This window comes from Dasypus novemcinctus, chromosome 24, assembly GCF_030445035.2.
Source record: "Dasypus novemcinctus isolate mDasNov1 chromosome 24, mDasNov1.1.hap2, whole genome shotgun sequence".
Taxonomy (NCBI): domain Eukaryota; kingdom Metazoa; phylum Chordata; class Mammalia; order Cingulata; family Dasypodidae; genus Dasypus; species Dasypus novemcinctus.
In genome coordinates, this window is record NC_080696.1 from 33,553,792 (window position 1) to 33,580,170 (window position 26,379).

Below are 26,379 nucleotides of genomic sequence, written 5' to 3' on the forward strand. Positions count from 1 at the left end.
AGAATCCCTCAGGCCCCCAGCCAGTTCCCGCACATCGCGATACTCCGCCCAATCCCTTCCCCGAATGACTGCTCGGCCCTCTTTCCTGACCGAGTTTAGCGCGAGGTGGAGAAGGGGGGGGAGGGGGCGGAAAAACGGCCCGCGGGGCACGCCGGGAAGTGTGGTCCAAGCGTTTCAAGCAGCCATATTCTTCCGGAGCGAGGGAGGCCAGAGAGGGAGCCGGGACTACGATTACCAGACGCCCTTTCGGTTTGTTTTTGTTCAAAAAAAAAAAGCCCACACTCCCCCTCCTCACTCTTCACATACACTCACATACACCCACGGCAGACACGCACACACCCGGACACCGAAGGAAAAGCCGCGTCTCGCCTTCCCGCCCTGCCGCCGGTCCTGTCTCCGTTCCTCAACAGAGCGGGAAAGCGGAGGCCGGAGCTGTGACCTCTGACCCCGTGGTTATGCGGAGCCGCCGCATTCCTTAGCGATCGCGGGGCTGCCGCCGCCGTGGGCGACTGACGCAGCGCGGGCGCGTGGAGCTGCTGCCGCCCCTCCCCCACCGCCGCCCTCGCGCCGGGTCTCGAGCCAGCCGGTGCTCGCGCGCCCGCCTCCTCTCCCCGGCCGCACCCGAGTCCTCCCGAGCAGCCGCCGCCACGCGCCCGCCGCCGCCGCCGCCGCCGCCGCCGCCGCCGCCCCAGCCCCGCGCCGCCGCCGCCGCCCGCCCCGCCCGGAGGTCCCGCGTGGAGCCGCCACCGCCGGGGAGGAGGAGGATGAAGGACAAACAGAAGAGGAAGAAGGAGCGCACGTGGGCTGAGGCCGCGCGCCTGGTGAGGCCGACCGCTGAGGGGGCTCAGGAGGGGGGCGTGGGGGTGCGTTCCCCGCGCACCCCTCATGGAGAGGGGGAGGGGCGAGGCCCGGCCCACCGCGGGAGTGGGTGGGGCCACCCTTTCTCTGGGAATGGGACAGCCCCACCCCCTCGAGCGCAGCGTGTGAGGGGTCTCTCGCCGGGACGGGATGTGGCGCCCTTTTCTGCCCTCCCCTCTCTAAATTTCTACGGAGGGGCGAGCGGCAGACCTGCTCCTCCCACTCCACGCGGCGGGGTCCCAGCTTCCCCTCCCCCACTATTTGGTGGCGTCTGGGGGTCTGGGGAAGCTTCGTTTATTCTCTCGGGGGAGTTGGGTTTCCGGGAAGGGTCGGAAGCCCCTCCCTCGCTTCCTGGTGGGTTTGATTCCGGAGGGGGTGGGAGAGCGCCCCCAATTTCAAGGACGCAGTGGCATTTTGAGCTTTCCCAATCTAATCCAGGTGTGTGGTAGGAAACAAGTGCTTATTACTAGCTTGAATCCTGAGCAGAGGTTCTCAAACTTTAGTATCCTTTGGGAACACCTGAGGAGGTTGTTAGAAATGCTCGTTCCAGGGCCCGACTTCAGACCTACAGACTGAGATTCTGGGGTAGAGCCTGATAATCGTCATTTTAACCAGCTTCCAGATTAGTTTAATGCTGGTGGCTCATGGACCATAGTTTGAAAAACGCTGATTAAAGTGTTTTACTTCCTAAGTTAGACTCGAAATAGAAGAGCCTTGCAGATAATCGACCATTACAGTTTGCAAAAAATGTATATGTGTGTGCTCTCTTTACCAGCGTCCTAGTGCATGTCTATGTGAGATGTGGGACAAAGACAAAGTGTTTTTGTTTGAAGATACTGCTCATTGACGATTTAGCAAAGGGGAGAGTAATTTGAGTGTTTGAAGCTTCCTGGGGGTGGGGTGGGGTGTGTGTGTGTGTGAAGTTTTTGTTTTCTAAGCCTCAGAGGATTTGTAAGTAGAATAGTGGTCCTTTCAGATTTGCACCCGCAAAGCTTCGGCACTTTGAGACAGGGTCTTGTAAAATCTTACTGATCACAATAGTAACAGTTTATACTGCTCCCAGACATGTCACTTCCTCAGAACTGTCACAGAGCAAGGTTATGCAGAGAGCATACTTGTCTTTTGGTACCCTGTAGTTTATATGCAATTGCTGTAATTCACTTTTTATGGCCAATGATACTCAACCTTCTAATCTTTTCATTTTATTGGGAAGTGAGGTTCCTGCCTCAAAAGCTGTTGTGCAAAGAAAGATGAGTATGTGTTGAAGGCTGACACAAGCCCCAGGTATACCTTTTTTCTTTATTGGAGGTTGTAAAACTCAGTTTAAGATTTATAAGTACGGAAGCTGCTTGGTTCATAGGAGAATTTTCCCTGGAGTTCCTGCTAATTTTCCTTGGGCATTCGTTGCTCAAAAGAACAGATATTGTAATTGTTTGTATGCTGAGGTTCTGTGCTTAAATTGATGTATTTTGGCATAAGAAATTTGAAGACTTTGAACTTCCTAAGTGCTTTTTTTCTAATTCTGTCAAAATGTGGAGCTTTGGTTAGCTTTCAGGATTTCTTGGAAATTTCAGATTTCTTCAGTGTTGCTTCACCTGGAAATAAAGTTAGGCCTTAAGGGGACTGGGAGAAGCCAAAAGGATGTGCTCTTTTTCCTGGAGCTTGAGTCTTGGGTGTTCATTGAACCTCTTCTCTGAGTTCCTGTTATGCATGTGTTTATTATACTGAGCATCCAAAGGAAATTTGCTTTTTAGAGGTACGCAAAGGGACCTTTAAATTCTGTGTTATTTATGTCCTAACAAAATTCTAAAGTCTTTTTGTCTCAGTGCTCTTTTGTTTTTTTTGTTTTTATTTATTTTTAAAAATTTTTATTTTTTTTTCTATTGGCTCTTACTAGTAGTTGAAAGACTTGAGGAATTTGGGATCCACTACTCTGTTACACCTCCTTGCTTGAATTTGCCGTGATCTGAGCTCCAGCATCTAGGTTGCTCTTTCTGTTTTACCATTGGCTCAGTTTAATGCTACATTATCCGAGGAAGTTTTTCTTTTTTTCTTTTTTATCACTTCATTAAAAATAGGACTTTATGGTGCACTTACACATGTGGAAGAGGATTCATGGGAATGTGGTGTGTAGTTTTGCAGGTCTTTGTGTGCCTTTTGCTTTAGACTTCTGCCTCTTTGGGGATCTGTTGGTGGGTGAGAGGAAACTCTAAAAAGTTTTTTTTTTCTTTTTTTTTTTTAATTGGTCTAACACTTAAGTGCTGGAGAGTTTGTGAGAGTTTTATTGGACAGAGAGCGTCTTGACTAGGAATGAGCTGTAATAATAGGGCAGTCGATTAGATCACCTGAACACTGGATCTGCCTACTCTTTGGATAGGTGAATTTGGTGTTCTTGTCATGGTAATTAGATGCACTTGCTGGAGCTAGTTTCGGATTATTCTTGACCTCACTAAGATTGGAGGCTAGTGTGATACTGATAACCCTTTTAAAACTATTTTGATATCAAAAAGAATTCTGGAGAATTTCATGAGATTGATTTTTACAAATGTTAATTGAGTTGTTGGGAAGTAGATAGATGTTATTTCAGACATTTTGTAGTAACATCTTTTCTAGATATAAGAGGTAGACTTTAGGGGGTTGGGCGGATATTAATCCTCCCGTTTGTTAAGTTATGAGTAATTTGTTTGAGAGAAGACAGCCAAGGGGATTTCCCTTCAAACTGAGTGCCCTTAAATGGATTCTCTCTGGCTTTGAGAAACTCTACATTGCATGCTTTATCTTTCACTTTGATTCATGACTGACCATTCTTACATCAAACCTTTTTCCCCCTTTGATGTGGGAAAAGAGATACTTTAAAAGAGTGTACATTCTAGAAAGACACAGTAAGAATAGAACACTGCTGAATTGTTCTTATACTAAAATAGCTGGAGGCTATACAGTTTTAATATAAGCGAATACTTTGTATCTTTTGATGTAACTTCCCTTTGGAAATTTTGTTTCCTTTTTCTTAGAGTCTCAGGCTCTTTCTTTCTACTATTTAATTGTTAGCTAATTTTTCCGTCATGTATACTTCTTAAAAACAAAATCATCCTACAAAAATTTGTGAGCTCGGCTTACACTTAAATATATAAAAAATTTTATATCCTGTGGCAGTGAACATTAGTAGCTTATACCAGGGTTTTTGTGGTTTTGTTCATGTCACCATTGCCTGACATGGCACTCATTTAAGTTCTTGGAATATAAATGGAGGAGCTTATGTCTTCTGGGGTTGTAGAGGATCCAGACATATGAATAGCATTTTACTACAGGCATGATAAGTGTTATCATAGATGTATAAATAGGGTAAACAGATCTTGGTTCTTATCTATTGTCCAAGAGTAATTATTAATAGTTCCTCCTCTTACTCAAGTTTGGAAGATAAACTCTGTATTATGGGACGATGGGGGACACTGAAAGGAGACATTTAACTCTGCCTGGCAGAGGTGAGAGAAGACTTCCTGGAGGAAAGTGCTTTCTAAGTTGAATCTTAAAGGGTGAGTAGGAGTTAGCCCCATCACTGAGGGAATGAGCAGAAGCTGGTGACAAGAAATACTGGGGGTACGGGAGGATGGGATTTGTAGGGTGGAGTGGGGTAGAGCTACAAGCAGTTATTAGAATATCAAGTTTGTGGAGTGTCAGTTTGGCAGTTAGGTGAAAAGGCAGGCAGAGACCACATTGTGAGGGTCTCGTAATGCCATTCTGGTGAGCATCTATGCTGTGGCAGACATTCTAGGCACTTACTTACATTGTCTCTAATCTGTAAAACAACTCTGAGAGAAAACATAAGTATCCTTGCATCACAAGTGAGGGAACCAAGGCTAAGTAAGGTTGGTAGCTAACTTGCCCAAGTGTAGGAGGCCAGGATTTCAGTTTAGATCTGACAAGTTTGAAAGCCTGTGCTTTTTTTTTTTTTTGTGGGCCAAACTGACTGGAAACTTCAGCTTTACTGCATTTGATTAGGGAGCTGTTGAAGGGTTTTATAACAGAAAAGTGATGAGGGCAGGTTTGCTTTGTTGGGTTGACCTCAAACTATAGCATGTAAGCTCTTGAGAGCAGGGATTTGGTCTTGTTTGTTGATGAATTCCTAGAATTGTGCCTGGCACAGAGTAGGTGCTCTGTGTATGTATTGAATGAGGAATGGCAGCAGAGTAGTTGGGATGTTGATGAAGAGGCTGGTTCAAATGAGAGACTGACTGTAGGGTTGCGGGAGAAGTGAGAGTGAAGGATGATACCTTGCATTGTGATTTAGGTGACTGGATAGCTTCCCAGCTAAAGGAGGAATGTAAGAAGAGTGAGTCTGGAGTGGGGGAAGATAAGTTAGTTTCCTTTGGATCGGGGGTTCTTAACCTTTTTTGTTTCACAGACCCCTTTGCCAGTCAGATGAAAACCATGGACCTCTACTAAGTCCATACTATATGCTGTCTATTATTTAATAAATATATCACACCCACACCAACATATCCCCGCAAGAATGTTTTTTTAATCAAAATTTTTTTGTCTTTTTTTTAAAGATACATAGATCACACAAAATGTTGCATTAAAAAATATAAGTGGTTCCCATATACCCCACTCCCAACTCCCTACCCCCACTCCTACATCAACAACATCTTTCATCAAGTGGCAAATTCATTGCATTTGGTGAATATATTTTGGAGTATTGCTACACTGCATGGATTATAGTTTACATTGTAGTTTACTCACCTCCCCCCACCCCACCCCCCGTCCATTCAGTGCTTATAGCAGGATATATAATGTATTGCATCTGTTCCTGCAATATCATTCAGGACAACTCCAAGTCCTGAAAATGCCCCTGTATCACACCTCTTCTTCCCTCTCCCTGCTCTCAGTAACTCCCGTGGCCACAATTAGCAGTGTCTCCACATCAATGATACAATTTCTTCCATTGCTAGAGTCACAGTAGTTCTATAGTAGAATGCCAGTAAGTCCACTCTAAGAATAATGTTTTTTGAATTTCAATTCAAGTTCACAGATCTCTTGTTAAGAACCCCTGCTGTAGATGATCAAGGGGAGGTGTCCAGCACAGAATTGACTATCCGAATCTGAAGCTTGGGAGCAGTCTTGCTTAGTGCTAGAAATTTGGGAGTTATCAGAATTTAGGTGGTAGTTGAAACTGTGAGAGACTATGTAACATTACCCAAGGAAAAAGTGAAATTGAAGAGAGAGAGAGAGAGAGACTAAGAATGGGACCATAGTAAATAAGGGTTTTTATTTTAGCACTTCTCCAGACCTTGACTTCCTTTATTACTAAGGGCTTATGTTCTTCCACAGGACTGCTGCTGAAAGTACTCTTTATGAGGCTTCTTTGCTTTACATTTTATTTGTGACAGAGCAGTACTTGGTTGTTATGGTTGTTAAATGACTGCAAGATTTTAGTTTGATTTGGAGTAACCTCAGCAGCTGCACAGGTAGAGAAAATGCAAAGATATTGATTGGCGGCCTGTCTTTTCCTCCCCATAGCATTTCTAAAACATTTCACTCTCTTGGAGTAAGAGCTGCTGTTGCTCACTAGGAAGATACTGCCCTGACTTAGTTAACAGAGGATGCTAACATAAGTGGGACATTCCATTTCTCATTGTTTTGCTTTCACTAATCTCACAGATAATTATAGCATCCTGTTGCTAAATGGCAAAATGTTACCGTGGCAGTAAACACCAGAATTTCACAACATGGTGGCAAAAAACACCATTAAAATTATGAGTAATAATAAAACTTCCATAGGAAAGAAGCTGAACATTTTTCTGTCTTATGATATATCATGCAACATTGTATATTCTGTAGTTTAGCCATATTAACAGTGTCAGGAAGTAACCAGGGTTACTAAGGCCCAATACACCATGTATGCTAAAGAGAATTGAGAATTTGAAAATTTCCGCTCATTGCAGTCAAATCCAGTAAATGGATGTGTGTAATTTCCTTTCTGAAGTAATTTTAATAGAAAAACCAAGTTGTCACTAGTGGTACCTCAAAGTAGGATTGTACCCTATGATACAGATTGACAGATATAAATAGAAGTTGCACACTGAAATCAGGACATTTATATTTCTTCAGGTTTTAGAAAACTACTCGGATGCTCCAATGACACCAAAACAGATTCTGCAGGTCATAGAGGCAGAAGGACTAAAGGAAATGAGGTTTGTATTGATCTTGTTCCTTCATATGAGGAATTCATAGGACATGTGTCTTTCTGTAGTTATGTAGTGATATGAAAAAGTACACATGCATATTTATATGTGCTTGTGTGTCTGGTGTTGTTGAACTATCTCCCAGGTTGTGTGCCAGCTCTGAGTGGTGGGTGGGGGTGGCTCAACATCCATTTGTTTTCATTAGAGAGGTGTGGGTGCTTTTCCCAATCCTTGCTCCCCCTTAAATCTTTGACATGGAGTTTGTTTTTTACATAATGAATCAGGGCATATCCTTTCTTCTATTCTTGCAAGTTTCAGTATTGGAGAAAAGAACCTAATATTCTGTGGTGTGTCTATAAAATTATCTTTTTCCATATTGTATCTCTGAAGTCCTTTCTTTTAAGGTCAGAGACAGGTGGTACATCAGTATAAAACCTACTGACTTTTTTCCCTACTAATTTTAGCCGTTTGTGATATGACTATACTAGATTTTGGGTTATCCTTGATTTTTTTCAACTGTAATGTAGTTTTCCTAGAACAACAATAAGTTAGAAACACAAAAGCCACTGCAGGCCTGAAATTTAGTGATTATACTTATTCTTGCTCTCTCCTCACCCTTACCCCCAACTTTAAAAAAAACTTTTTAAAAATATAAATGAGGAAGGAGGAAAACAACACAGTCTCTTCTTGGGACTCAGAACAAGCAGCATGTGTTTTTCTGGTCACACTTTAGCTGCTTGAATTGATCTTTGAAGGTAAAAAGGTCCTCATTTTTCAAACATTCTCGAGTTGACATTTTGTGGGGAGGGAAGATAAGGATTGTCTAGATCACATGCATTTAAATAGTACCTTTGCACTGTGCAGTGTTATAATTGTGCTTTATTTTTGTTTTTATGGGCTATTTCTCATCATGCTGCTGTCTGCACTGCTGTTGGACCTCTATGCCTATAGAAGGTAAATTAGTCCCTTTGGGACAGATAGAAATGAGAACCTTGACTTGTTTCTGCTTCTTGCTCTTATAGGAATTATGAAGCAGTAATGGTGGCTTGTGATGAGTGAGCAGCTCTGTAATTTGTAGACAGGGCTACAGTGTGTAGGAGTCACATTTGCAGAAGGATTCTGCCAGCCTGCGGTTCCCCTTGTAGCAGAGATGTTAGCACACCCACTTGATACTCCAGATACTGCACAAGATTTCTTTTAGAGATTGGTTCTTGGTGAACTTTTTTTTTTAGCATCCAGTGTGTTCCAAAGTAGAATAATTTAGACAAATTTTTTAAAGGCTTTTTTAGAATCAGAATTTATTTTTAACACCCTGCATAAATTAGGGCTTCTAGTTCTGTAAAACACGAAGAGGCTTTATTAAAGATATTTATGTGTTTTTTTAACATGCTGGAGAGAGGGAAAAGAAGATACACAGGTGATCCTTAGCACTAACATGCTAGTACCAACCTTGGTTAATAAAAATAATTGGCATGTGTCTTGATTTTTTAGACACCTTTTCTATGTTAAGATTCAGTAAGTAGCTTCTATCGCACTGAGTTGTCATTGTTTTGTGACCTACTCTTGTGGAAAGGACCATGAAACAACTCAATATACTATCTCTTTTGGTTTAATGCTTGAACATTATTGGGCACTAAATCCATTTGACTCTTCTTTTTACATTCAAATATAAATGATTGTTCCTGGGTAGGTGTAGAATAAAACTCATCCTTTCCCTCTTTCCTCCCCAACAGAGAAAAAGCAAATGAAATGCTTTCTATTTAGACTGAAATGTGCTTATTAGGAAAATATTAAACTGATTAAATACGTGCTGTTTTGTTGGGATAGCATCATTGACTGATACTGTGTTTTTTGTGATGATAATGTGACAATTTCTGAGCATGGTATGCAGATTGAAATGTCACTAGGAAACTCAAGTTTTGTTTTTAATTAATATTAAAGTTTTAAAAAATTTTGTTAAAATTTAATATTAAAATATTGAGCGTGTTTGTTGTTGTTTCCAAAGCTGGGTTAACTTGGAAAAAATGGAGTAGTTTTTCTAAACCTCTTGGGAATTTGGTTCATATTGTCAAAAGACAAGAATGAAGTGTTAGGAACAGAGTGGAGGGTATTGTATAACATGTTCTATCCTAGAGCCTTCTCGGTATGATTTATGTGATTTCATTTCGTTACTCTTATTGTTTTCATAGTGGAATCATTGTCATGGGATCTTTTCTTCCATGTTTTTTGTTCCCCTTCTTCTTGATTTAAAAATGAGTTGGAGGGTAGTATAGATTTGTATGACTCTATTCATCCTTTTGTATTTTTACAGTGGTACATCCCCTCTTGCCTGCCTCAATGCTATGCTACATTCCAATTCAAGAGGAGAGGGGCTGTTTTATAAACTGCCTGGCCGAATAAGCCTTTTCACACTCAAAGTAAGTAATATAAACTATTCTAGTACAGTGAGTCACAAAGTTGTACTATGCATAGGAATCATCTGGTGGACTTGTTGGTCCCTACCCCAGTGATTCTGTTTGGAATGAGGCCCATGAATTTGTGTTTCTAATAAATGGTCAGATGATGCGGATGCTGTTGGTATGAAATGGCACTTTGAGTGGGATGTTCTAGTGTGAAAAGGGTATTAGTAATTTTTAGCAATTGTTTTTCCATCAGCTTCTGCTTGTCTATACCTTTGTAGGTATGCAATTGGGGGATAAGTATATATGAGAGTAATTGAAAATGTACTTTAATTGGTATTTTGTTTGTAGTAATGCTATAAAGGTGGAATTATTGGGAGATGAAGTAAGACCTACTCTGTGGAAAATAACTGAAATTTGAACTTATTTGTTCAAATTTAAAAACTCATTAGCTTTTCTAAGTAACACTATAAAAAATGAGAACATAAGTCAGGTAGAATTCATGATAAGGCTTAAGTTGGGCTGCAGTGAACAGATTAATTTTTTTCCTACCATTTGTGATATACATGGCTGTGATTTATACCAGGGCCAGATAATAAATATCTTAGGTTTTGTGGACCATACTGTTTCTGTCGCAACTATTCAACTCTGCTATTTTAGCAGGTAGAAGCCATAGATAATACACAAACCAATGGGCATGGCTTTGTTTCAATAAAACTTTATTTACAAAAAAAAAATAGTGGATCAGATTTAGTCTGCAGGCTGTAGTGTCAACCCCTGATTTAGATATATCATAACCATTTGAGAGTGGGGATACTGAAAATTGGATGCTGACCCTCATTCTCTTTCATAATATATTTATAAATTATGGTAGTCGTTATAGAAACTTTTCCCTTTTAATTTGGTTTTCTTGAAAAACTGTATTAATTCAGAAATTAATTAAACACTTGAACAAATACCTGCTGTATAACCTGTACTCATTAAACTTGGTCTTTAGGTACACATCACATATATCTTATGTTCAGATATCTTTGCTGTTTTCTGTATTTTTTCAGACATTTGTTTCCTTTTGTCCTTGTATTCTTTTCTTAAAGAGGCAGCATAATGTAATGTCAGGAACTGAGCCTTGGAAGGACAGCCATGAGTTCAAAACCTAGCTAACAGGCAGATTTAACTCTTCCTTATGGTATAAATATATATCCTTGGCAGAATAAGTCTTTAATAAATGGGAACCTTTTTGGTGTTTAGGTTCTTTATCCTTAACTGCCTGTTAATGGCATTTCTCTATTTTAGTTGGGATTAAGCGGGAGGGAAATACTTTTTCTATGAGCACATTGAGGGTAGGAACTGAGTTTTATTTGTCTTTGTAACTTCGTTCTAGGGATAATGCTTGGCATAGTCCATGCCCAATAAATGTTCAACCTGAATTAACATTTCTTCATTTTAATTTTGATCTGTCTTTGAGTTATATTTTTTTCCTATTGTTGTTGTGAGCGTTCATTTTTCATGACTAAAACCTTGGAAAGCGCCATTGTGTGAATCTGTCGTAAACTTGGGGGGGTTTCTTTGTTAGTCTGCGACCTGTGTCTGAGATACATTGATTGAACAGGTGGGTATTATAAGCATATCATTTCATCTGCCTTTGGCTTTATCATTCATAGCGTCTTGCACATCAGGAAGTATTATTTCTCTCATCTTTGTTCCTCCAATTAGTCTGAGCTTCTTGAGGGCAGAGTCTTTATTTCAGTGTCCATAGTACTAGGTACAAAGTAGCCTTCCGTAAAAGTATACTTACTGAATGAACTCATAAATAATGACTTCATTATTTTCATTGTTATCCTTTTGTTTTGACATTTGATGATAAATACTACTCATAATTGTGATGAAACTATTCCTAGATCTGCCTCTGGCATCTAGCTCAAATCTCAGAGCCAAATGAAGAGTGCTGACTGCAATGGCTTTGGTAGAGTTTGAGCTTGGTTAATGATCTGTGTCTCTTGTTGACTCTGCATAAAAGCAATATATATTTATGGACAATACAAATTGGTATAGAGAAAGTGAAAGTAACCCATAAAATTCTGCTATGTATAACTACTCTTAACAAGTAATTTCAACAGATATATTAAATAATAATTTGTTATAATATCAATATGAATACTTGAAAAGTTGGATTATATTCTCCTTATAGCTTTGCTGCTTGCTTTCTTCAATTAATATAGTTTGAACCATTTTTCCTTGATGGTATATCTACTTTTTTTTTTTTTTTAAGATTATTTATTTATTTATTTATTTCTCTCCCCTGCAACCCCCCCCACCCCCCCCCCTGCCGTCTGCTCTCTTGTGTCCATTTGCTGTGTGTTCTTCTGTGTCCGCTTGCATTCTCAGTGGCACTGGGAATCTGTGTCTCTCTTTTTGTTGAGTCATCTTGCTGTGTCAGCTCTCCATGTGTGCGGTGCCACTCCTGGGCGGGCTGCGCTTTTTTTGTGTGGGGCAGCTCTCTTTGGGGGGCGCACTCCTTGCACATGGGACATCGCTACGCAGGGGCATCCCACCGTGGCATAGCACTCTTTGCATGTGGCAGCACTACGCATGGGCCAGGTCAGCACAAGGGCCAGGAGGCTCTGGGTATGGTAGGCAGATGCTCTATCAGTTGAGCCACATCCTCTCCCCATCTAGATTCTTTTTACAGATTGTTGTAGGATTCTAGGTTATGAGTGTATGGTAATTTATTAATGTCTTGTTAAATGCCTCATTAACACCACCCTCTCTCCCAGAAGTTGTACAGGTATTTACTTTGTTGTTACTCTGGAATGGATGAGATAGGAAAAAAAAAATCTGAACCAGCCTATTACCATATTGATCTCCTGAGAACTCTAGTCTGCCCAATAAATTCCTGAATCCAAGGTGATGTTTATTTTTTTAAAATTTTTTAAAGATTTATTTTTTATTTCTCTCTTGTCCAACCCCCCCCCCAGTTGTCTGCTTTCTTTGTCTATTTGCTGTGTGTTCTTCTGTGTCCGCTTGTGTTCTTGTCAGTGGCATGGGGAATCTGTGCCTCTTATTGTTGCGTCTTACGGCATCAGCTCTTTGTGTGTGCGGCACCACTCCTGGACAGGTTGTGCTTTTTTTTTGCACGGGGCGGCTCTCCTTATAGGGTGCACTCCCTGCATGTGGGACTCCCCTACGTGTGTCATGGCACTCCTTGTGCACATCAGCACTGTGCATGGGCCAGTTCATCGGGTCAGGAGGCCCTGGGTTTGAACCTTGGACCTCCCATATGGTAGGTGGATGCTCTGTCAATTAAGCCAAATCTGCTTCCCGATTTTTATCCTTCAGTTTTTTATTTTGAAATTTTTCAAACCCACAGAAAAATTGAAGGAATGCTAAGTACAGAGTGAAGTACTAACTACAGTGAACACCCAACCCATATAGCTTTCACCTAGGTTTACTAATTGTTATTAGTTTGTCATATTTGCTTTATCCCTCTGTACATATGTGTGCATTACTTTCAGAACTATCTTAGAAAGTGTTAAGTACAGACGTCACATTTCAACCCTAAATATTTAATAATGTATTTATTAAGAACAAGGACTTTTTCTTACATAATCACAGTATCATCATCACATTCAGGAAACTTAACATTAATGCATTGGCATAGAATATATAATCCATATTCACATTTTCAGTAGTTCCAAAGACAAATGAAAGAACTTGGTAGATGGTGGTAAAACTTATATAAAAGGTTAAGGTAAACCTAGCATGTGTGTTTTGCCATGATGACCATGAAAGTCATCCCTGTAACTATGGGGAAGCCAGTCTAAGGCTTAGCTTTTGTCATCACTGTTTCCCAGGGTGTCTCGGTCAAAGAAATATTCTGCTAAGCTAGAAGGGGAGAAGGGAGACTTCTTGTGCAAGTTGGTTATATAGCCACCCAGTTCTTTGATTTTTTTTTTTGGCAGTTTTATTGAGATATAGTCACATACCATACAATCCTTCCAAAGTGTATAGTCAGTGGCTTTTCCTGTAATTACAGTGTTGTGCATTGATCACCACAGAATTTTTTAGAACAGTTTCATTACTCCAAAAAACAAAACTTCACACCCCTTAGCAGTTACCTCTCAATCCCTCTATCCTTCCCTAGCCCTACCCTACATAACAACTAATCTAATTCTTTCTTTGGATTTTAGCCGTTCATTCAGGTAATGAATCTCACTGAAGTCACACAGTGGGGGTTATTTTTGTCAGTGGTTAGTTTGTGCAGTTCCAACAGTGATTGATTCACCCTTTTTTCCAAGCACAAGCCATTGTATTTAGCCAACTCTTCTAGTCTTGATAGTTCTGCATTTCTATAAGCTTCTCAGCATGTTACCTCTCCTCATGAGACTGGTGAAGAAAATATTTGGCAATAATCTTTTTTTTAAGTTAGGCCAGTAATTTATTAAGGTAAGGTAAGAGAAATGGGAGAAAATAACAGATTATGGGTCCCAGGTAGAGAGGAAGGGGTTGAAGAGTAATAGAGGGCTGATTTACAGTCTATAATTGCCCATTATAGATTATAAATCCTCAGGTCTACTTGTGTGTTAATCATGGCAGGGGGTGAAAAGGCAGGAGAGGTGTGGTTTGGCCTTTGTACTTGCATTTTGAACCATTAATTACTCCGCCCCTTTGTTAATGACAGGGGAGGAGTCCAAGCTGTTTGCTGTTTTGATTGATTACCCATCAATCCCCTGGGAGGACCCAATGATAAGGCCCCTGGAGAATATCCTGGGTTTCTCCTGGCTTCCAGAGGAAATCTCGTTTTGAGTGGAATTTCTCGTAAGAGTCTTCCAGGAGCCATCTTGGGGGTACCAAAGGACACGTGGGCTTTCTGCCAGGTTCCAGATCTGTCTGTTGATTCCCTAACTAGCCTGCTTCATTTCCCCCCTGAGAGAGTTTACACTTTTATTCTTAAAGGGGTGCTGAAGGATGATGGTCCTTTTTCTGTAATTACTTCTTGCTGGTTAGGGGCAGTAGACCCTATCTAACAAGGTATAAAACCCTCTGGCTGTTCTGGCTTGGTTTGAAGAAGATGAAACTGGCATCATGGGTGAAGCTGGATGAAGTCCTCATGGCTGACAAGATGCTGATTCTGCAAAGGTTGCATCTACCTGAAGTTGATGGGAAATAGTCTTCTGTCAGTTATTTTGGTTAACTCTAGGGAGAGATTGGAATAGATAACAGGTTAGGTATAAATTGCCAATCCCAGTCCCTGTGGTAGAGGAGAGGAATGAGAAAAGAGACATTGCCCTTTTAATTAAAATATAGGGAGAAACTATAGGAAATAAAAACAGACAAGGTTTCTTTTTTTTTTTTTTAAGATTTATTTATTTATTTCTCTCCCCACTTCCCCCCACCCCGGTTGTCTGTTCTCTGTTTCATTTTGCTGCGTCTTCTTTGTCCGCTTCTGTCTGTTGTTGTCAGCGGCACGGGAATCTGTGTTTCCTTGTTGTGTCATTTCTCCGTGTGCGTGGCGCCATTCTTAGGCAGGCTGCACTTTCTTTCACGCTGGGCGGCTCTCCTTACGGGGCACACTCCTTGCGCCTGGGGCTCTCCTACGCAGGGAACACCCCTGCTTGGCAGGGCACTCCTTGCGCGCATCAGCACTGCGCATGGGCCAGCTCCACACGGGTCAAGGAGGCCCGGCGTTTGAACCGCGGACCTCCCATGTGGTAAGCGGATGCCCTAACCACTGGGCCAAGTCTGCCGCCCAGACAAGGTTTCTTGGGTGTTTGGTTTGCACCCCCCTAGCAATAGACCTTTGGGCTAGAGTTAGAGGGAACAGCTGACGTTGACACAGACACTACTTAGCTTTGCCTCTTCTTTTTTATTTTTTAAAGATTTGTTTTTTTATTTTATCTCTCCCTTCCCCCTTTCCCCTCCCCCTCCCCCCACTCCTTGTCTGCTCTCTTGTGTCCATTCACTGTGTGTTCTTCTGTGTCCGCTTGCATTCTTGTCAGGTGGCACAGGAATCTGTGTCTCTTTTTGTTGCGTCATCTTGCTGGATCAGCTCTCTGTGTGTGCAGCACCACTCCTGGGTGGGCTGTGCTTTTCACACAGGGCGGCTCTCCTTGCGGGGCGCACTCCTTGCACATGGGGCACCCCTACGCAGGGGACACCCCTGTGTAGCATGGCAGTCCTTGTGTGGAGCAGCGCTGTGCATTGGCCAGCTCACACATGAGCCAGGAGGCCCTGGGTTCAAACTCTGGACCTCTCCTCTATATGGTAGGTGGATGCTCTATCGGTTGAGCCACTTCACCTTCCCAGTCTTGCCTCTTGAAGAGGTATTTCAGGCCATCCAGTGACTGGCACTCATGCTTCCTGTCAGATGCTGTTGGTGAGCTGGCACTTTCTTTGGTGGCTTCACTCGGGATAAGTACACCAAGCTGACAATTCCTTTAATGTTAATGTTAATCCATGCATGGGCCATACACCACACGGGTCAAGGAGGCCCAGGGTTTGAACCGCAGACCTCCCATGTGGTAGGCGGATGCCCTAACCACTGGGCCAAGTCCGCTTCCCAGCAATAATCTTTTATTTTTATTTTTTTTAAATTTTTCTTTTTAAGATTTATTTATTTATTTCTCTCCCCTCCCCCCCCCCCCCCCACCCCAGTTGTCTGTTCTCTGTCTATCTGCTGTGTCTTCCTTGTCCGCTTCTGTTGTCATCAGTGGCACGGGAATCTGTGTTTCTTTTCGTTGCATCATCTTGTGTCAGCTCTCCGTGTGGGCGGCGCCATTCCCGGGCAGGCTACACTTTGTTTCGCGCTTGGCGGCTCTCCTTACGGGGCGCACTCCTTGCACGTGGGGCTCCCCTATGCAGGGGATACCCCTGCGTGGCATGGCACTCCTTGCGTGCATCAGTACCATGCATGGGCCGGCTGCACACCGGTCAAGGAGGCCCGGGATTTGAATTGCGGACCTCCCATGTGGTAGACGGACGCCCTAACCACTGGGCCAAGTCCGCCGCCAGCAATAATCTTTTAAACCAAATCTTTATGGTCAAAGTAGTAAGATGGGGGGAGGTAGACATGAAAGGTGTAGAACTTCAGGTTGATCTGGTGATTGATGATGGCGTCTGATCCTGGTTGTAGTTCTGGTGCTCCTGTAATGGGGATGTAGTCATCAAGACAGGTGGCGGAGGAGAGGTGGTGGTAGTGTGGCACTGGAGTGGTAGGGGCTTTGGGGTGGTCCAGGGGTGCTATAGGAGGTGCTGGAGGGCTGGCTTGGAGCTGCTAGCTGAGGCGGACAAGCCCTAGGTTTTGTTCAAGCACTGTTGAAGCAGAAAACTGGAGAGACTTTCTGTGAAGACATCTGGCAATAGCTGCATTCATTTATTTGTCATGTCTTTTTAATATCTTTTAATGTAGAACAGTTCCTTTGTCTTGTCTTTTATAACAGTGACATTTTTGAGGAGTCCAGGCCAGTTGTCTTTTAAAATTAAGTACATTTTTAAAGCACTGATATGAGAAGAGAAATTTTAATTCAAGGCTCATTTAAGTTTGTACTGCCTAGGACATAGGTTGTAACCCAGTGCCACTCAGCAATGAAGGATGAACTTGAGGGGATGTTTTCAGTAATGGTCTACCCTAGAGGTATGGTTAAGTTTGGTCAGGATATTGTCTGATATAAGGGCCAGTAAGACACATGGTTAACTCACATTTTTCATTTTTCATTTTGAAGAGGGTATTGGTTCCTTTGAAATCCTTTGAAAACACTTTCTTTGTCTAAGTCTTCCCTCATGTGTTAAAGAAAAACAGAATGGATTGGTAGTTTTTCTCCTCCCTGATTGGAAATGTCTTCTGGTGGGCCATTAAGTCAAAATTAAAATTTTCCATGTTTTGTTACTTATTTGAAAATAGTAGTTCTATCAGTTCTGGGTATATTTTTGAGGACTTATCTGTGATTATTAAAGGTTTACTGATAAACCATATTCTTTTTGAGTATGCCACAGGGTTTTTTTCTCTGATGAAAGTTATTCCAGATAATGGGATGGTAAGTTTGACACTTGATTCATAGATGCTTACATCAGTCCTTAGAGCTAGTCCTTAGGAATCTATTGATGTTTGAATTATTGAGTTGAATTGCTTTTCTTAATGTCAACTCTCAGTGCTGATCATTGCCTAGTTAGAGGTAGGATTTATATATTATTTCCCCATGCCCACCCCCAAGATGGCTCCCTCATCTGTTTCTGCTCGCTGTTTGTGCTTGTCATCTCCTCATGTTTTTTCTTGTTGTCTGCTTCTTGTCCTTTTTTTTTTTTTTTTCTTTAGGATGGACCCGGAACTGAACCTGGGACCTCCCATGTGGGAAGTGGGTGCCCAACTGCTTAAGCCACATCAGCTTCCCTGTATATTGTTTTTGCAGTTGGGATTTCCTTTCCTTATAAAAATCACTGTGAGCTCCTTTCAGTGTGACATTTTTTAGAACTTTTCATGCTGAACTTCTTGCTTTTGTGATTGAATGGTTGTGTCACAGGTGAGTTTAAACTGGGTTAGTGCATGGTCATTCCAGCACTCACTGTCAGAAATAACTGCAGTCATCTGAAACTTCACTCAGTTTTGTTGTTGCTCAAATCTAGATGTCATTCATGGCTTTTGTACTTTATTATACCCTATGGAGCAACATAGGACTCAACCCTCTGGGTCTTTTTAAATTCAGTTAACAAGCTCACTTGAACCTTTCTGATATTTAGAATATTTCTGAAGGTATAAAAAACATCTTCATAAAAGAAATAGACGGTACGCTTGAAATATCCATCCTTTAAAATCCACAACTTGGGAAGCGGACTTGGCCCAGTGATTAGGGCGTCCGTCTACCACGTGGAAGATCCGTGGTTCAAACCCCGGGCCTCCTTGACCCTTGTGGAGCTGGCCCATGCGCATTGCTGATGTGCGCAAGGAGTGCCGTGCCACGCAGGGGTGTCCCCCGCGTAGGGAAGCCCCACGCACAGGGAGCGCGCCCCATAAGGAGAGCTGCCCAGCACGAAACAAAGTGCAGCCTGCCTGGGAATGGTGCCACACATATGGAGAGCTGACACAACAAGATAATGCAACAAAAAAGAAACACAGATTCCCGTGCCGCTGACAACAACAGAAGCAGACAAAAACAAGAACACACAGCAAATGGACACAGAGAACAGACAACTGTGGTGGTGGGGTGAAGGGGAGAAAAATAAATCTTAAAAAATAAAAATAAATAAAATCCACAACTTGAAAATAAGAGAAAGGAAAAAGTTAATGGAGGAAAAGAGGGAGATAATGATTGCCTTTTCACAATGTTATTTAAATTTGTGCACAACTCTACATTTATAGTGATTTCAAAACTATTTATTTCCATTAAATACCAAGAGAAGAACAACAAATAGGGTAAGCCTAGACCCAGATATAGTCAAATCATGGAATCTTTACCATTTGCAAGGCACAGCAAGCAGAGTTTTGTTTTGTTTTTTTAAAGAATTTTATTTATTTCTCCCCACCCCCTCATTGTTTGTACTTGCTGTGTTTGTTGTCTTGTTTCTTTAGGAGGCACTGGGAACTGAACCTGGAACCTTTGATGTAGGAGAGAGGCACCCAATTGCTTAATTCACCTCTCTTCACTTCTTCCTTGTGTCTCTCCCTTATGCTTTTCTTCTTGTGTCTCTTTTGTCACCTTGTTGTGTCAGCTTGCTGTGCCTTCCTGCCACATTGTTGTCTTGCTTGTCTTCTTTATGTCTTCTTTAGGAGGTACCAGGAACCTCTGTTCCCTGCTTTGTTAAGTCTCATTATGTTTTTCTTTTTGTGTCTTCTGTTGCTTCATCTTGTTGTGTCAGCTTGTTTCACCTACCTGTAATGCCAGTTTGCTGTCTTTAGGAGGCACCAGGATCCGAACCATGTACCTCCCATGTGGTAGGTGAGAGCACAGTGACTTGAGCCACATCCACTTCCCAGAGTGATCTTTTAAATACACAAATCAGGTCATATCGCTCTCCTCTTCTCTGACCTGTTCTTCTAGCTCTTTTCCTTGGTCATTATCCTTCAGCTACTCTGGTCTTCATTTTGTTTCTCAAACACCCCAAACTTGTGTCTACCTCAGGGCCCTTACACTTAGCAGTCCCTCTGCCTTGAAAACTGCTTCTAGATCTTTCTTTGGCATTAACTACTTTTCATTTGGTTCTTTTTTTTAAAATTTCTCTCCCCTTTCCCATCCCCCAGTTTTGTGCACGTTTCTATCCTTATCAGCTGCACCGGGAATCTGTGATTCTTTTTGTTGTGTCATCTTGTGTCAACTATCCGGGTGTGCGGCGCCATTCTTGGGCAGGCTGCACTTTGTTTCATGCTGGGCGGCTCTCTTTAGAGGGCTCACTCCTTGCGTGTGGGGCTCCCCTTCACGGGGGACACCCCTGCGTGGCACGGCACTCCTTGCACACATCAGCACTGCACATGGGCCAGCTCCACACGGGTCAAGGAGGCCCGGGGTTTGAACTGTGGACCTCCCATGTAGTAGGTGGACGCCCTAACCACTGGGCCAAGTCCGCTTCCCTCATTTGGTTCTTAGTCAACAGTATCTTCTCAGTTTTACTTCCTCTTAACCTCCATCCTAATTCTACAACATTATTTCCATTATTGTTTGTTTTATAGCCTTATCAGTATCTGAAATTACCTTTTTTATTTTATTACATTGTTGTTGGCAGTAGAACATGGACTTTGTTTTCACTGTCTGGGACATAATAGGTACTCAGCAAATACTGGCTGAATGAGAAGGTGTAAACTCTTTTATGAAATGGAACTACAAAATACAGATGCTGGGAAACGGGCTTGGCCCAGGGTTAAGGCGTCTGTCTACCACATGGGAGGTCCGCAGTTCAAACCCCGGGCCTCCTTGACCCGTGTGGAGCTGGCCCATGCGCAGTGCTGATGCGTGCAAGGAGTGCCCTGCCACGCAGGGGTGTCCCCCACTTAGGGGAGCCCCATGCGCAAGGAGTGCGCCCCATAAGGAGAGCCGCCCAGCGCGGAAGAAAGTGCAGCCTGCCCAGGAATGGTGCCGCACACACGGATAGCTGACACAAGATGAGGCAACAAAAAGAAACACAGATTCCCAAGCCGCTGACAACAACAGAAGCGGACAAAGAAAGAAGACACAGCAAACAGACTCAGAGAACAGACAACCGGGGTGGGGGCGGGGGAAGGGGAGAGAAATAAATAAATCAATCTTTAAAAAAAAAAAAAGATAACAAAATACAGATGCTGCTTTTATTGAGATAATCTTGAGGGCCCAACTTCTCCGTTTCTGTGGGTTCCCCATCATCCACCTCATCTCCCAAGCACTTCAAACATCTTTCCAGGACCCTGGAGCTCTGTTGAAAACCTGGACTGAAAACATCAGTCAAGACTGTCTTTTGCACACATTGTAGTATCTCATTAGGTTGTCTTTCTGATGTTGAGTTCTGGGAGTTCTTTATATATTCTTTATATTAAACCCTTATCAGATAGAGGCATATCTCAGAGATATTGTGTGCTTGGTTCCAGACCACTGCAATAAAGTGAATATTGCAGTAAAGTGTCACATGAATTTTTAGGTTTCCCAGTGCATATAAAAGTTTTGTTTACACTATGCTGTAATCTGTTAAGTGTGCAATAGCATTATGTTTAAAAAGTCAATCTTAACTAAAATGTGACACAGAGACATAAGGTGAGCACGTGCTGTTGGAAAGTGGTTCTGGTAAACTTGATCGATGCATGTTTGCCACAAACCTTCGTTTTGTAAAAAGCAATACTTGTGAAGCACATTGCAGCAAAGCACAATAAAATAAGGTATGCCTGTATGTATTTTCTTCCATTCTGTAGGTTATCTTTTCACTTTCTAGGAATTTTATAGTTTTGGTTCTTATCTTGAGGTCTTTGATCCATTTTGAGTTAATTTTTATATATGGTGTGAGGTAGAGATCCATCTTCATTCTTTTGCATTTATTTGTATATCCAGTTTTCCTAGCACAGTTTGTTGAAGAGACTATTATTTCCCCATTGAATAGACTTGGCACCCTTGTGGAAAATCAACTGGCTGTAAATGTGTGGATTTATCTCTGGACTTTCAGTTCTATTCCATTGGTCTGTATGTCTGTTCTTATTCCAGTACCTCATTGCTTTAATTACTGTAGCATTGTAGTGAGGTTTTTTTTTTTTAAAGATTTATTTATTTCTCTCCCCTTCCCCCCCACCCCAGTCGTCTGTTCTCTGTGTCCATTTGCTGCGTCTTCTTTGTCTGCTTCTGTTGTTGTCAGTGGCACGGGAATCTGTGTTTCTTTTTGTTGCAGCATCTTGTTGTGTCAGCTCTCTGTGTGTGCAGGGCCATTCCTGGGCAGGCTGCACTTTCTTTTGCACTGGGCGGCTCTCCTTATGGGACGCACTCCTTGTGCGTGGGGCTCCCCTATGCGGGGGACACCCCTGCGTGGCACGGCACTCCTTGCGTGCATCAGCACTGTACATGGACCAGCTGCACACGGGTCAAGGAGGCCCAGGGTTTGAACCGCGGACCTCCCATGTGGTAGGTGGATGCCCTATCCTTTGTGCCAAATCCTCTTTCCTCTTCATTTCTTATGTCTTTGAGTTACTGTCTATTGTCCTTTTATTTCAGACTAAATGACTCGCTTTTTTGTAGGGCATGTTTCCTGGTAGTAAACTCTTTCAGCTTTTGATTATCTGTAAATGTCTTTATTTCTTCTTTATTTAATACTTATTTTTTTTTATTAGAGAATTTGTGAACTTACAGAACAATCATGCAAATGTTCAGAATTCCCATACAGCACCACTCCACTAACGCATTACTTTGTTGTGGAACATTTGTTACAGATTATGAGATAACATCATCAGACCGTTACCACTAATTATGGTCTGTAGTGAACATTCGGTGTATTTTTTCCATACCCCTCTATTTTTAACACAATACTTCTTTGACATTGACACAAGAATATTATAATATGGCTGTTAACTATAGTCCGTAGGTTACATTAATTGTATTTTTCCCATGTATCTCCATAGTCTTAACCACCTTGTAATAGTAATGTATATTTGTTCTAGTTCGTAGAAGAACATTCTTGTATTTGTACTATTAACCACAGTTCTTATCCACGTCTGGATTTACTGTTATTCAGTCTTTAAGTTATTCTCTAGCTTTTTTCCCATTGACATTCACATCCCTAGACTACCCCTTTCATCCACAAACCTATTTATAAACCAGCTGTGTTAGTTATACTCACTATCATATGTTATTATCAACTCTATCCATTTCCACACTTCTAAAGTCAAGCTAATTAAAAATTCTACATACAATAAGCATCAGTACCCCTTCTCAGTCCTCATTCTATCTCCTATTTATCTATACTCTAGGTTTTTAACTCCATTTATTTTTTGTATTTCACATTAGTGAGACTATGCAATATTTGTTCCTTTTGTGTCTGGTTTATTTCAGCGTAATGTCTTCAAGATCCATCTATGTTATCATAGGTGTCCCAATTTCCCTTCTTCTTATGCAGCATAGTATCCCATTGTATGTATAATACCACATTTTGTTTTTCCATTCATTGGTTGATGGATATTTGGGTTGTTTCCGTCTTTTGGCAATTGTGAGTAATGCCGCTGTAAATATCAGTGTGCAAATATCTGTTCGCATCATAGTTTTACGTTCTGGATATATTCCTTGTAGAGGGATTGCTGGATCATATGGCAGTTTTGTATTTACTGCAAACTCTTTAGCAGAGGCCGTGCTATTTGACATTCCCACCAACAGTGAAGGAGTGTTCTTACGCTTACTGTTTTTTTCAAAGTAATGACCATTCTATGAAGTGTGAGATGATACCTCATTGTAGATTTGATTTGCACTTCCCTAATAGCTAGTGATAATGAACGTTTTTTCATGTGCTTTTTTGCCATTTGTATTTCTTCTTTGGAGAAATATCTATTTAAGTCTTTTGCCCATTTTTTTAAGTTTCTTAAAATATTTTAATTTCTACAGAAATTTAAGTCATATTAAAATGAAGATAAGTTCACTGTACAGTGCTTGATAATACATTTCAACAACCCGAAAAGTAAAGCAAATCACTTAATCAGTTTATTTTTTAAGCTTAATAATGTACACACGCTTCCTTCCCAGGAGGATACAAAAATCAGCAAAAGTGAAAGTGGAATATTTGAAATAATATGATGTAAGATGTTTGGGCCAAAAGGATTTTTTTTTTCTTTTTACTTTTTTTTCCCCTCCCCTTCCCTCTCCCCCTCCCTGCTGTTTTGCTGTCTGTATCCATTCACTGTGTGATCTTCTGTATCTTTTTCCTTTTTTTTGTTTTCTTTGGTCTTCTTGTCTTTGTATAACCTCTAGTATTTTCCAAAGTTCCTTCCTTTCTCTTTTAATTGGGAAGATTCCAATTACTTTTAAAGGGATACTTGCTGACCAAGGATGTGCTTTTATTCCCAGATTTTGAAAAAGCACCTGTGAAACCATAATGGGTGGGTGGCTTACTAGTTGGCAGATACTAAGGCCCAGTTCCTAGATATCACAGTGGACCACTTCTAATCCACTGAAATGTTTTCCTAGGGACTTCAAAATGTGGAATAAACGTTCACTCACTTTCTAGTACAACCACTCTGGCACCAGTTTCAAGTAATGTCTGAGTCAGGATTCCTGGACCTGGATTGGACTCCAGAAATAGTGGGAGAGCTTCTTTTTGTTTCTTCTTAAGGAGCTTAGATAGTCTCTAATTATGTAAGGTCTTAGACAGTCTCCAGTTATGTTGCATTTAGTTAAGCAGCCCTTGGGTTTGGGAGAGGACAATTCCCTGAAATTGGAAAGGACAGTTGCTGTGGGAGGTAGTCAGGCAGTCCCCGGCAAGAGACCACTGGCAAGTCCTTCTGGGATGCCATTCCAGACCCTAAAATGCAAAAGTGAATAGGGCCTGCCAAGACTGAGCAGAAGTCCTGCCACTGGGCCCAACATCCTGGCTGATCAACCAGGGTCACTACTTTGGCAAACCCCATGTGGGTACCCCACGAGCAATATCTCCTTGTAGCCCAGCAGGTCAGGGCAGAAGTTTTGCCCATTTTTAATTGGATTGATTGCTCTTTTATTGTTGAGTTGTATGATCTCTTTATGTAGCATAGAATGCAAACCTTTATTGAATATGTAGTTTCCAAATATTTTCTCCCATTGGGTGGGCTGTCTTTTCATCATCTTGACAAAATCCTTTGAATCACAAAAGTGTTTAATTTTGCAAAGGTCCTATTTATCCAGTTTTTTCTTTTGTTACTTATACTTTTGGTGTAAAGTGAAGAATCCAGCACCTACCACCAGGTCTTTAAGATATGTTTCCCTACATTTTTTTTAGGAGCTTTATGATTCTAACTTTTATATTTTGATCTTTGGTCCATTTTGAGTTAATTTTTGTATAAGGCGCGAGATATGAATTGTCTTTCTTTTGGATATGGATATCCAGTTCTCTCACCACCATTTTTTTTTTCCAAATTCTAATCAATTTATTCATTTTTTAAAAAATATTACATTAAAAAAATATGAGGTCCCCATTCACCCCCACCGCCCCCACCCCACCACTCCCCCCACAGTAACACTTTCCCCCATCATCATGACACATCCATTGCATCTGGTGAGTACATCTCTGGACATCGCTGCACCCCATGGCCTGTGGTCCACACCATAGCCCACACTCTCCCACGTTCCATCCAGTGGGCCATGGGAGGACATACAATGTCCGGCAATTGTCCCTGGAACACCACCCAGGACAACTCCAAGTCCCGAAAACGCCTCCACATCTCATCTCTTCCTCCCATTCCCTGTACCCAGCAGCCACCATGGCCACTTTTTCCACACCAATGCCACATTTTCTCAATTATTAACCACAATAGTTCATGAATAGGATATCATTAAGTCCACTCTAATCCTTACTGTATTCCTCCTTCCTGTGGACCTTGGCTTGGTTGTGTCCATTTCACATCTATGTCAAGAGGGGGTTTAGATTCCACATGGATACTGGATGCAATCCTCCTGCTTTCAGTTGTAGGCACTCTAGGCTCCATGGTGTGGTGGTTGACATTCTTCAACTCCATGTTAGCTGAGTGGGGTAAGTCCACTAAATCAGAGTGTAGGAGCTGAAGCCTGTTGAGGCTCAGGGCCTGGCTATCATATTGTCAGTCCAGAGATTCAAATCCCCTAGATATGTCTTAAACCCCAGCACCAACTACAATTCCAGTAAAGCAGCATGAAAAGCTTGTGAAAAGAGATCCTATCTAAGTCCAGCTCCATCACGCAGAAACACCAGCTCCAAAGAAGGGCCAACTAACATGGCAGTGAACCCCATCTGCCATGACCGTAGAACCTGTGGGTCCTTTTAGCCCTCAAAAGGACCAGTAACCTGGGATTGTATCTACTTTATCTGTCTCTGAGACTGCTCAGGTGTGCATAAGGGCAATCCTTCTGATGACCTCCAGACTCTTTTTTAAAGAGACTCATAGCCATATGAACTCATTTGTCCTTTCCATTTCCCCCTTACTTTAGGTCAAACAGCATTTTTAACTCCTGTTATTATATGTAGACAGGGATATTCTGCTGGTCCGCGTTGAACCTTTAATTTAAAGTCATATTCTAGTTACGTCATCAGCTGGTACTTGGTGGTGATCCCTCGGTGCCAGGGAGGCTCATCTCCGGGTGTCATGTCCCACGCTGGGGGGAAGGCATTGCATTTACATGCTGAGTTTGGCTTCGAGACTGGCCACATTTGACTAACACAGAGACTGTCAGGAGGGAACTCTTAGGCACAGTGCTGCTCTAGGCCTTGTTCTTATTTCAGGTGTATAGGCTCACAAGCATAGTCATTAGTATCAGGGGCTCACTTTTGGACCCTCATTCCTTCCTTGTCCTTAC

The 26,379-nt window shown here is 41.9% G+C and overlaps 1 protein-coding gene across 3 annotated transcripts in view; it reads left to right on the plus strand.

Annotated features, from left to right (window-relative positions):
* The first annotated feature begins 227 nt into the window (after window positions 1–227).
* Window positions 228–26,379, plus strand: part of ASXL1 (ASXL transcriptional regulator 1) — a 98,503-nt gene continuing 72,351 nt past the window's right edge. Inside the window, exons 1-3 of one of the 3 annotated variants that reach the window (XM_058286888.2) lie at window positions 228–821; window positions 6,967–7,049; window positions 9,352–9,457. In XM_058286888.2, coding sequence (XP_058142871.1) covers window positions 765–821; window positions 6,967–7,049; window positions 9,352–9,457 — 246 coding nt within the window. In that variant the 5' untranslated portion in view covers window positions 228–764. Of the gene's footprint in view, window positions 822–6,966; window positions 7,050–7,935; window positions 7,995–9,351; window positions 9,458–26,379 lie in introns of those variants that run through there. The other 2 variants (XM_058286890.2, XM_058286889.2) reach the window with 2 other exon arrangements.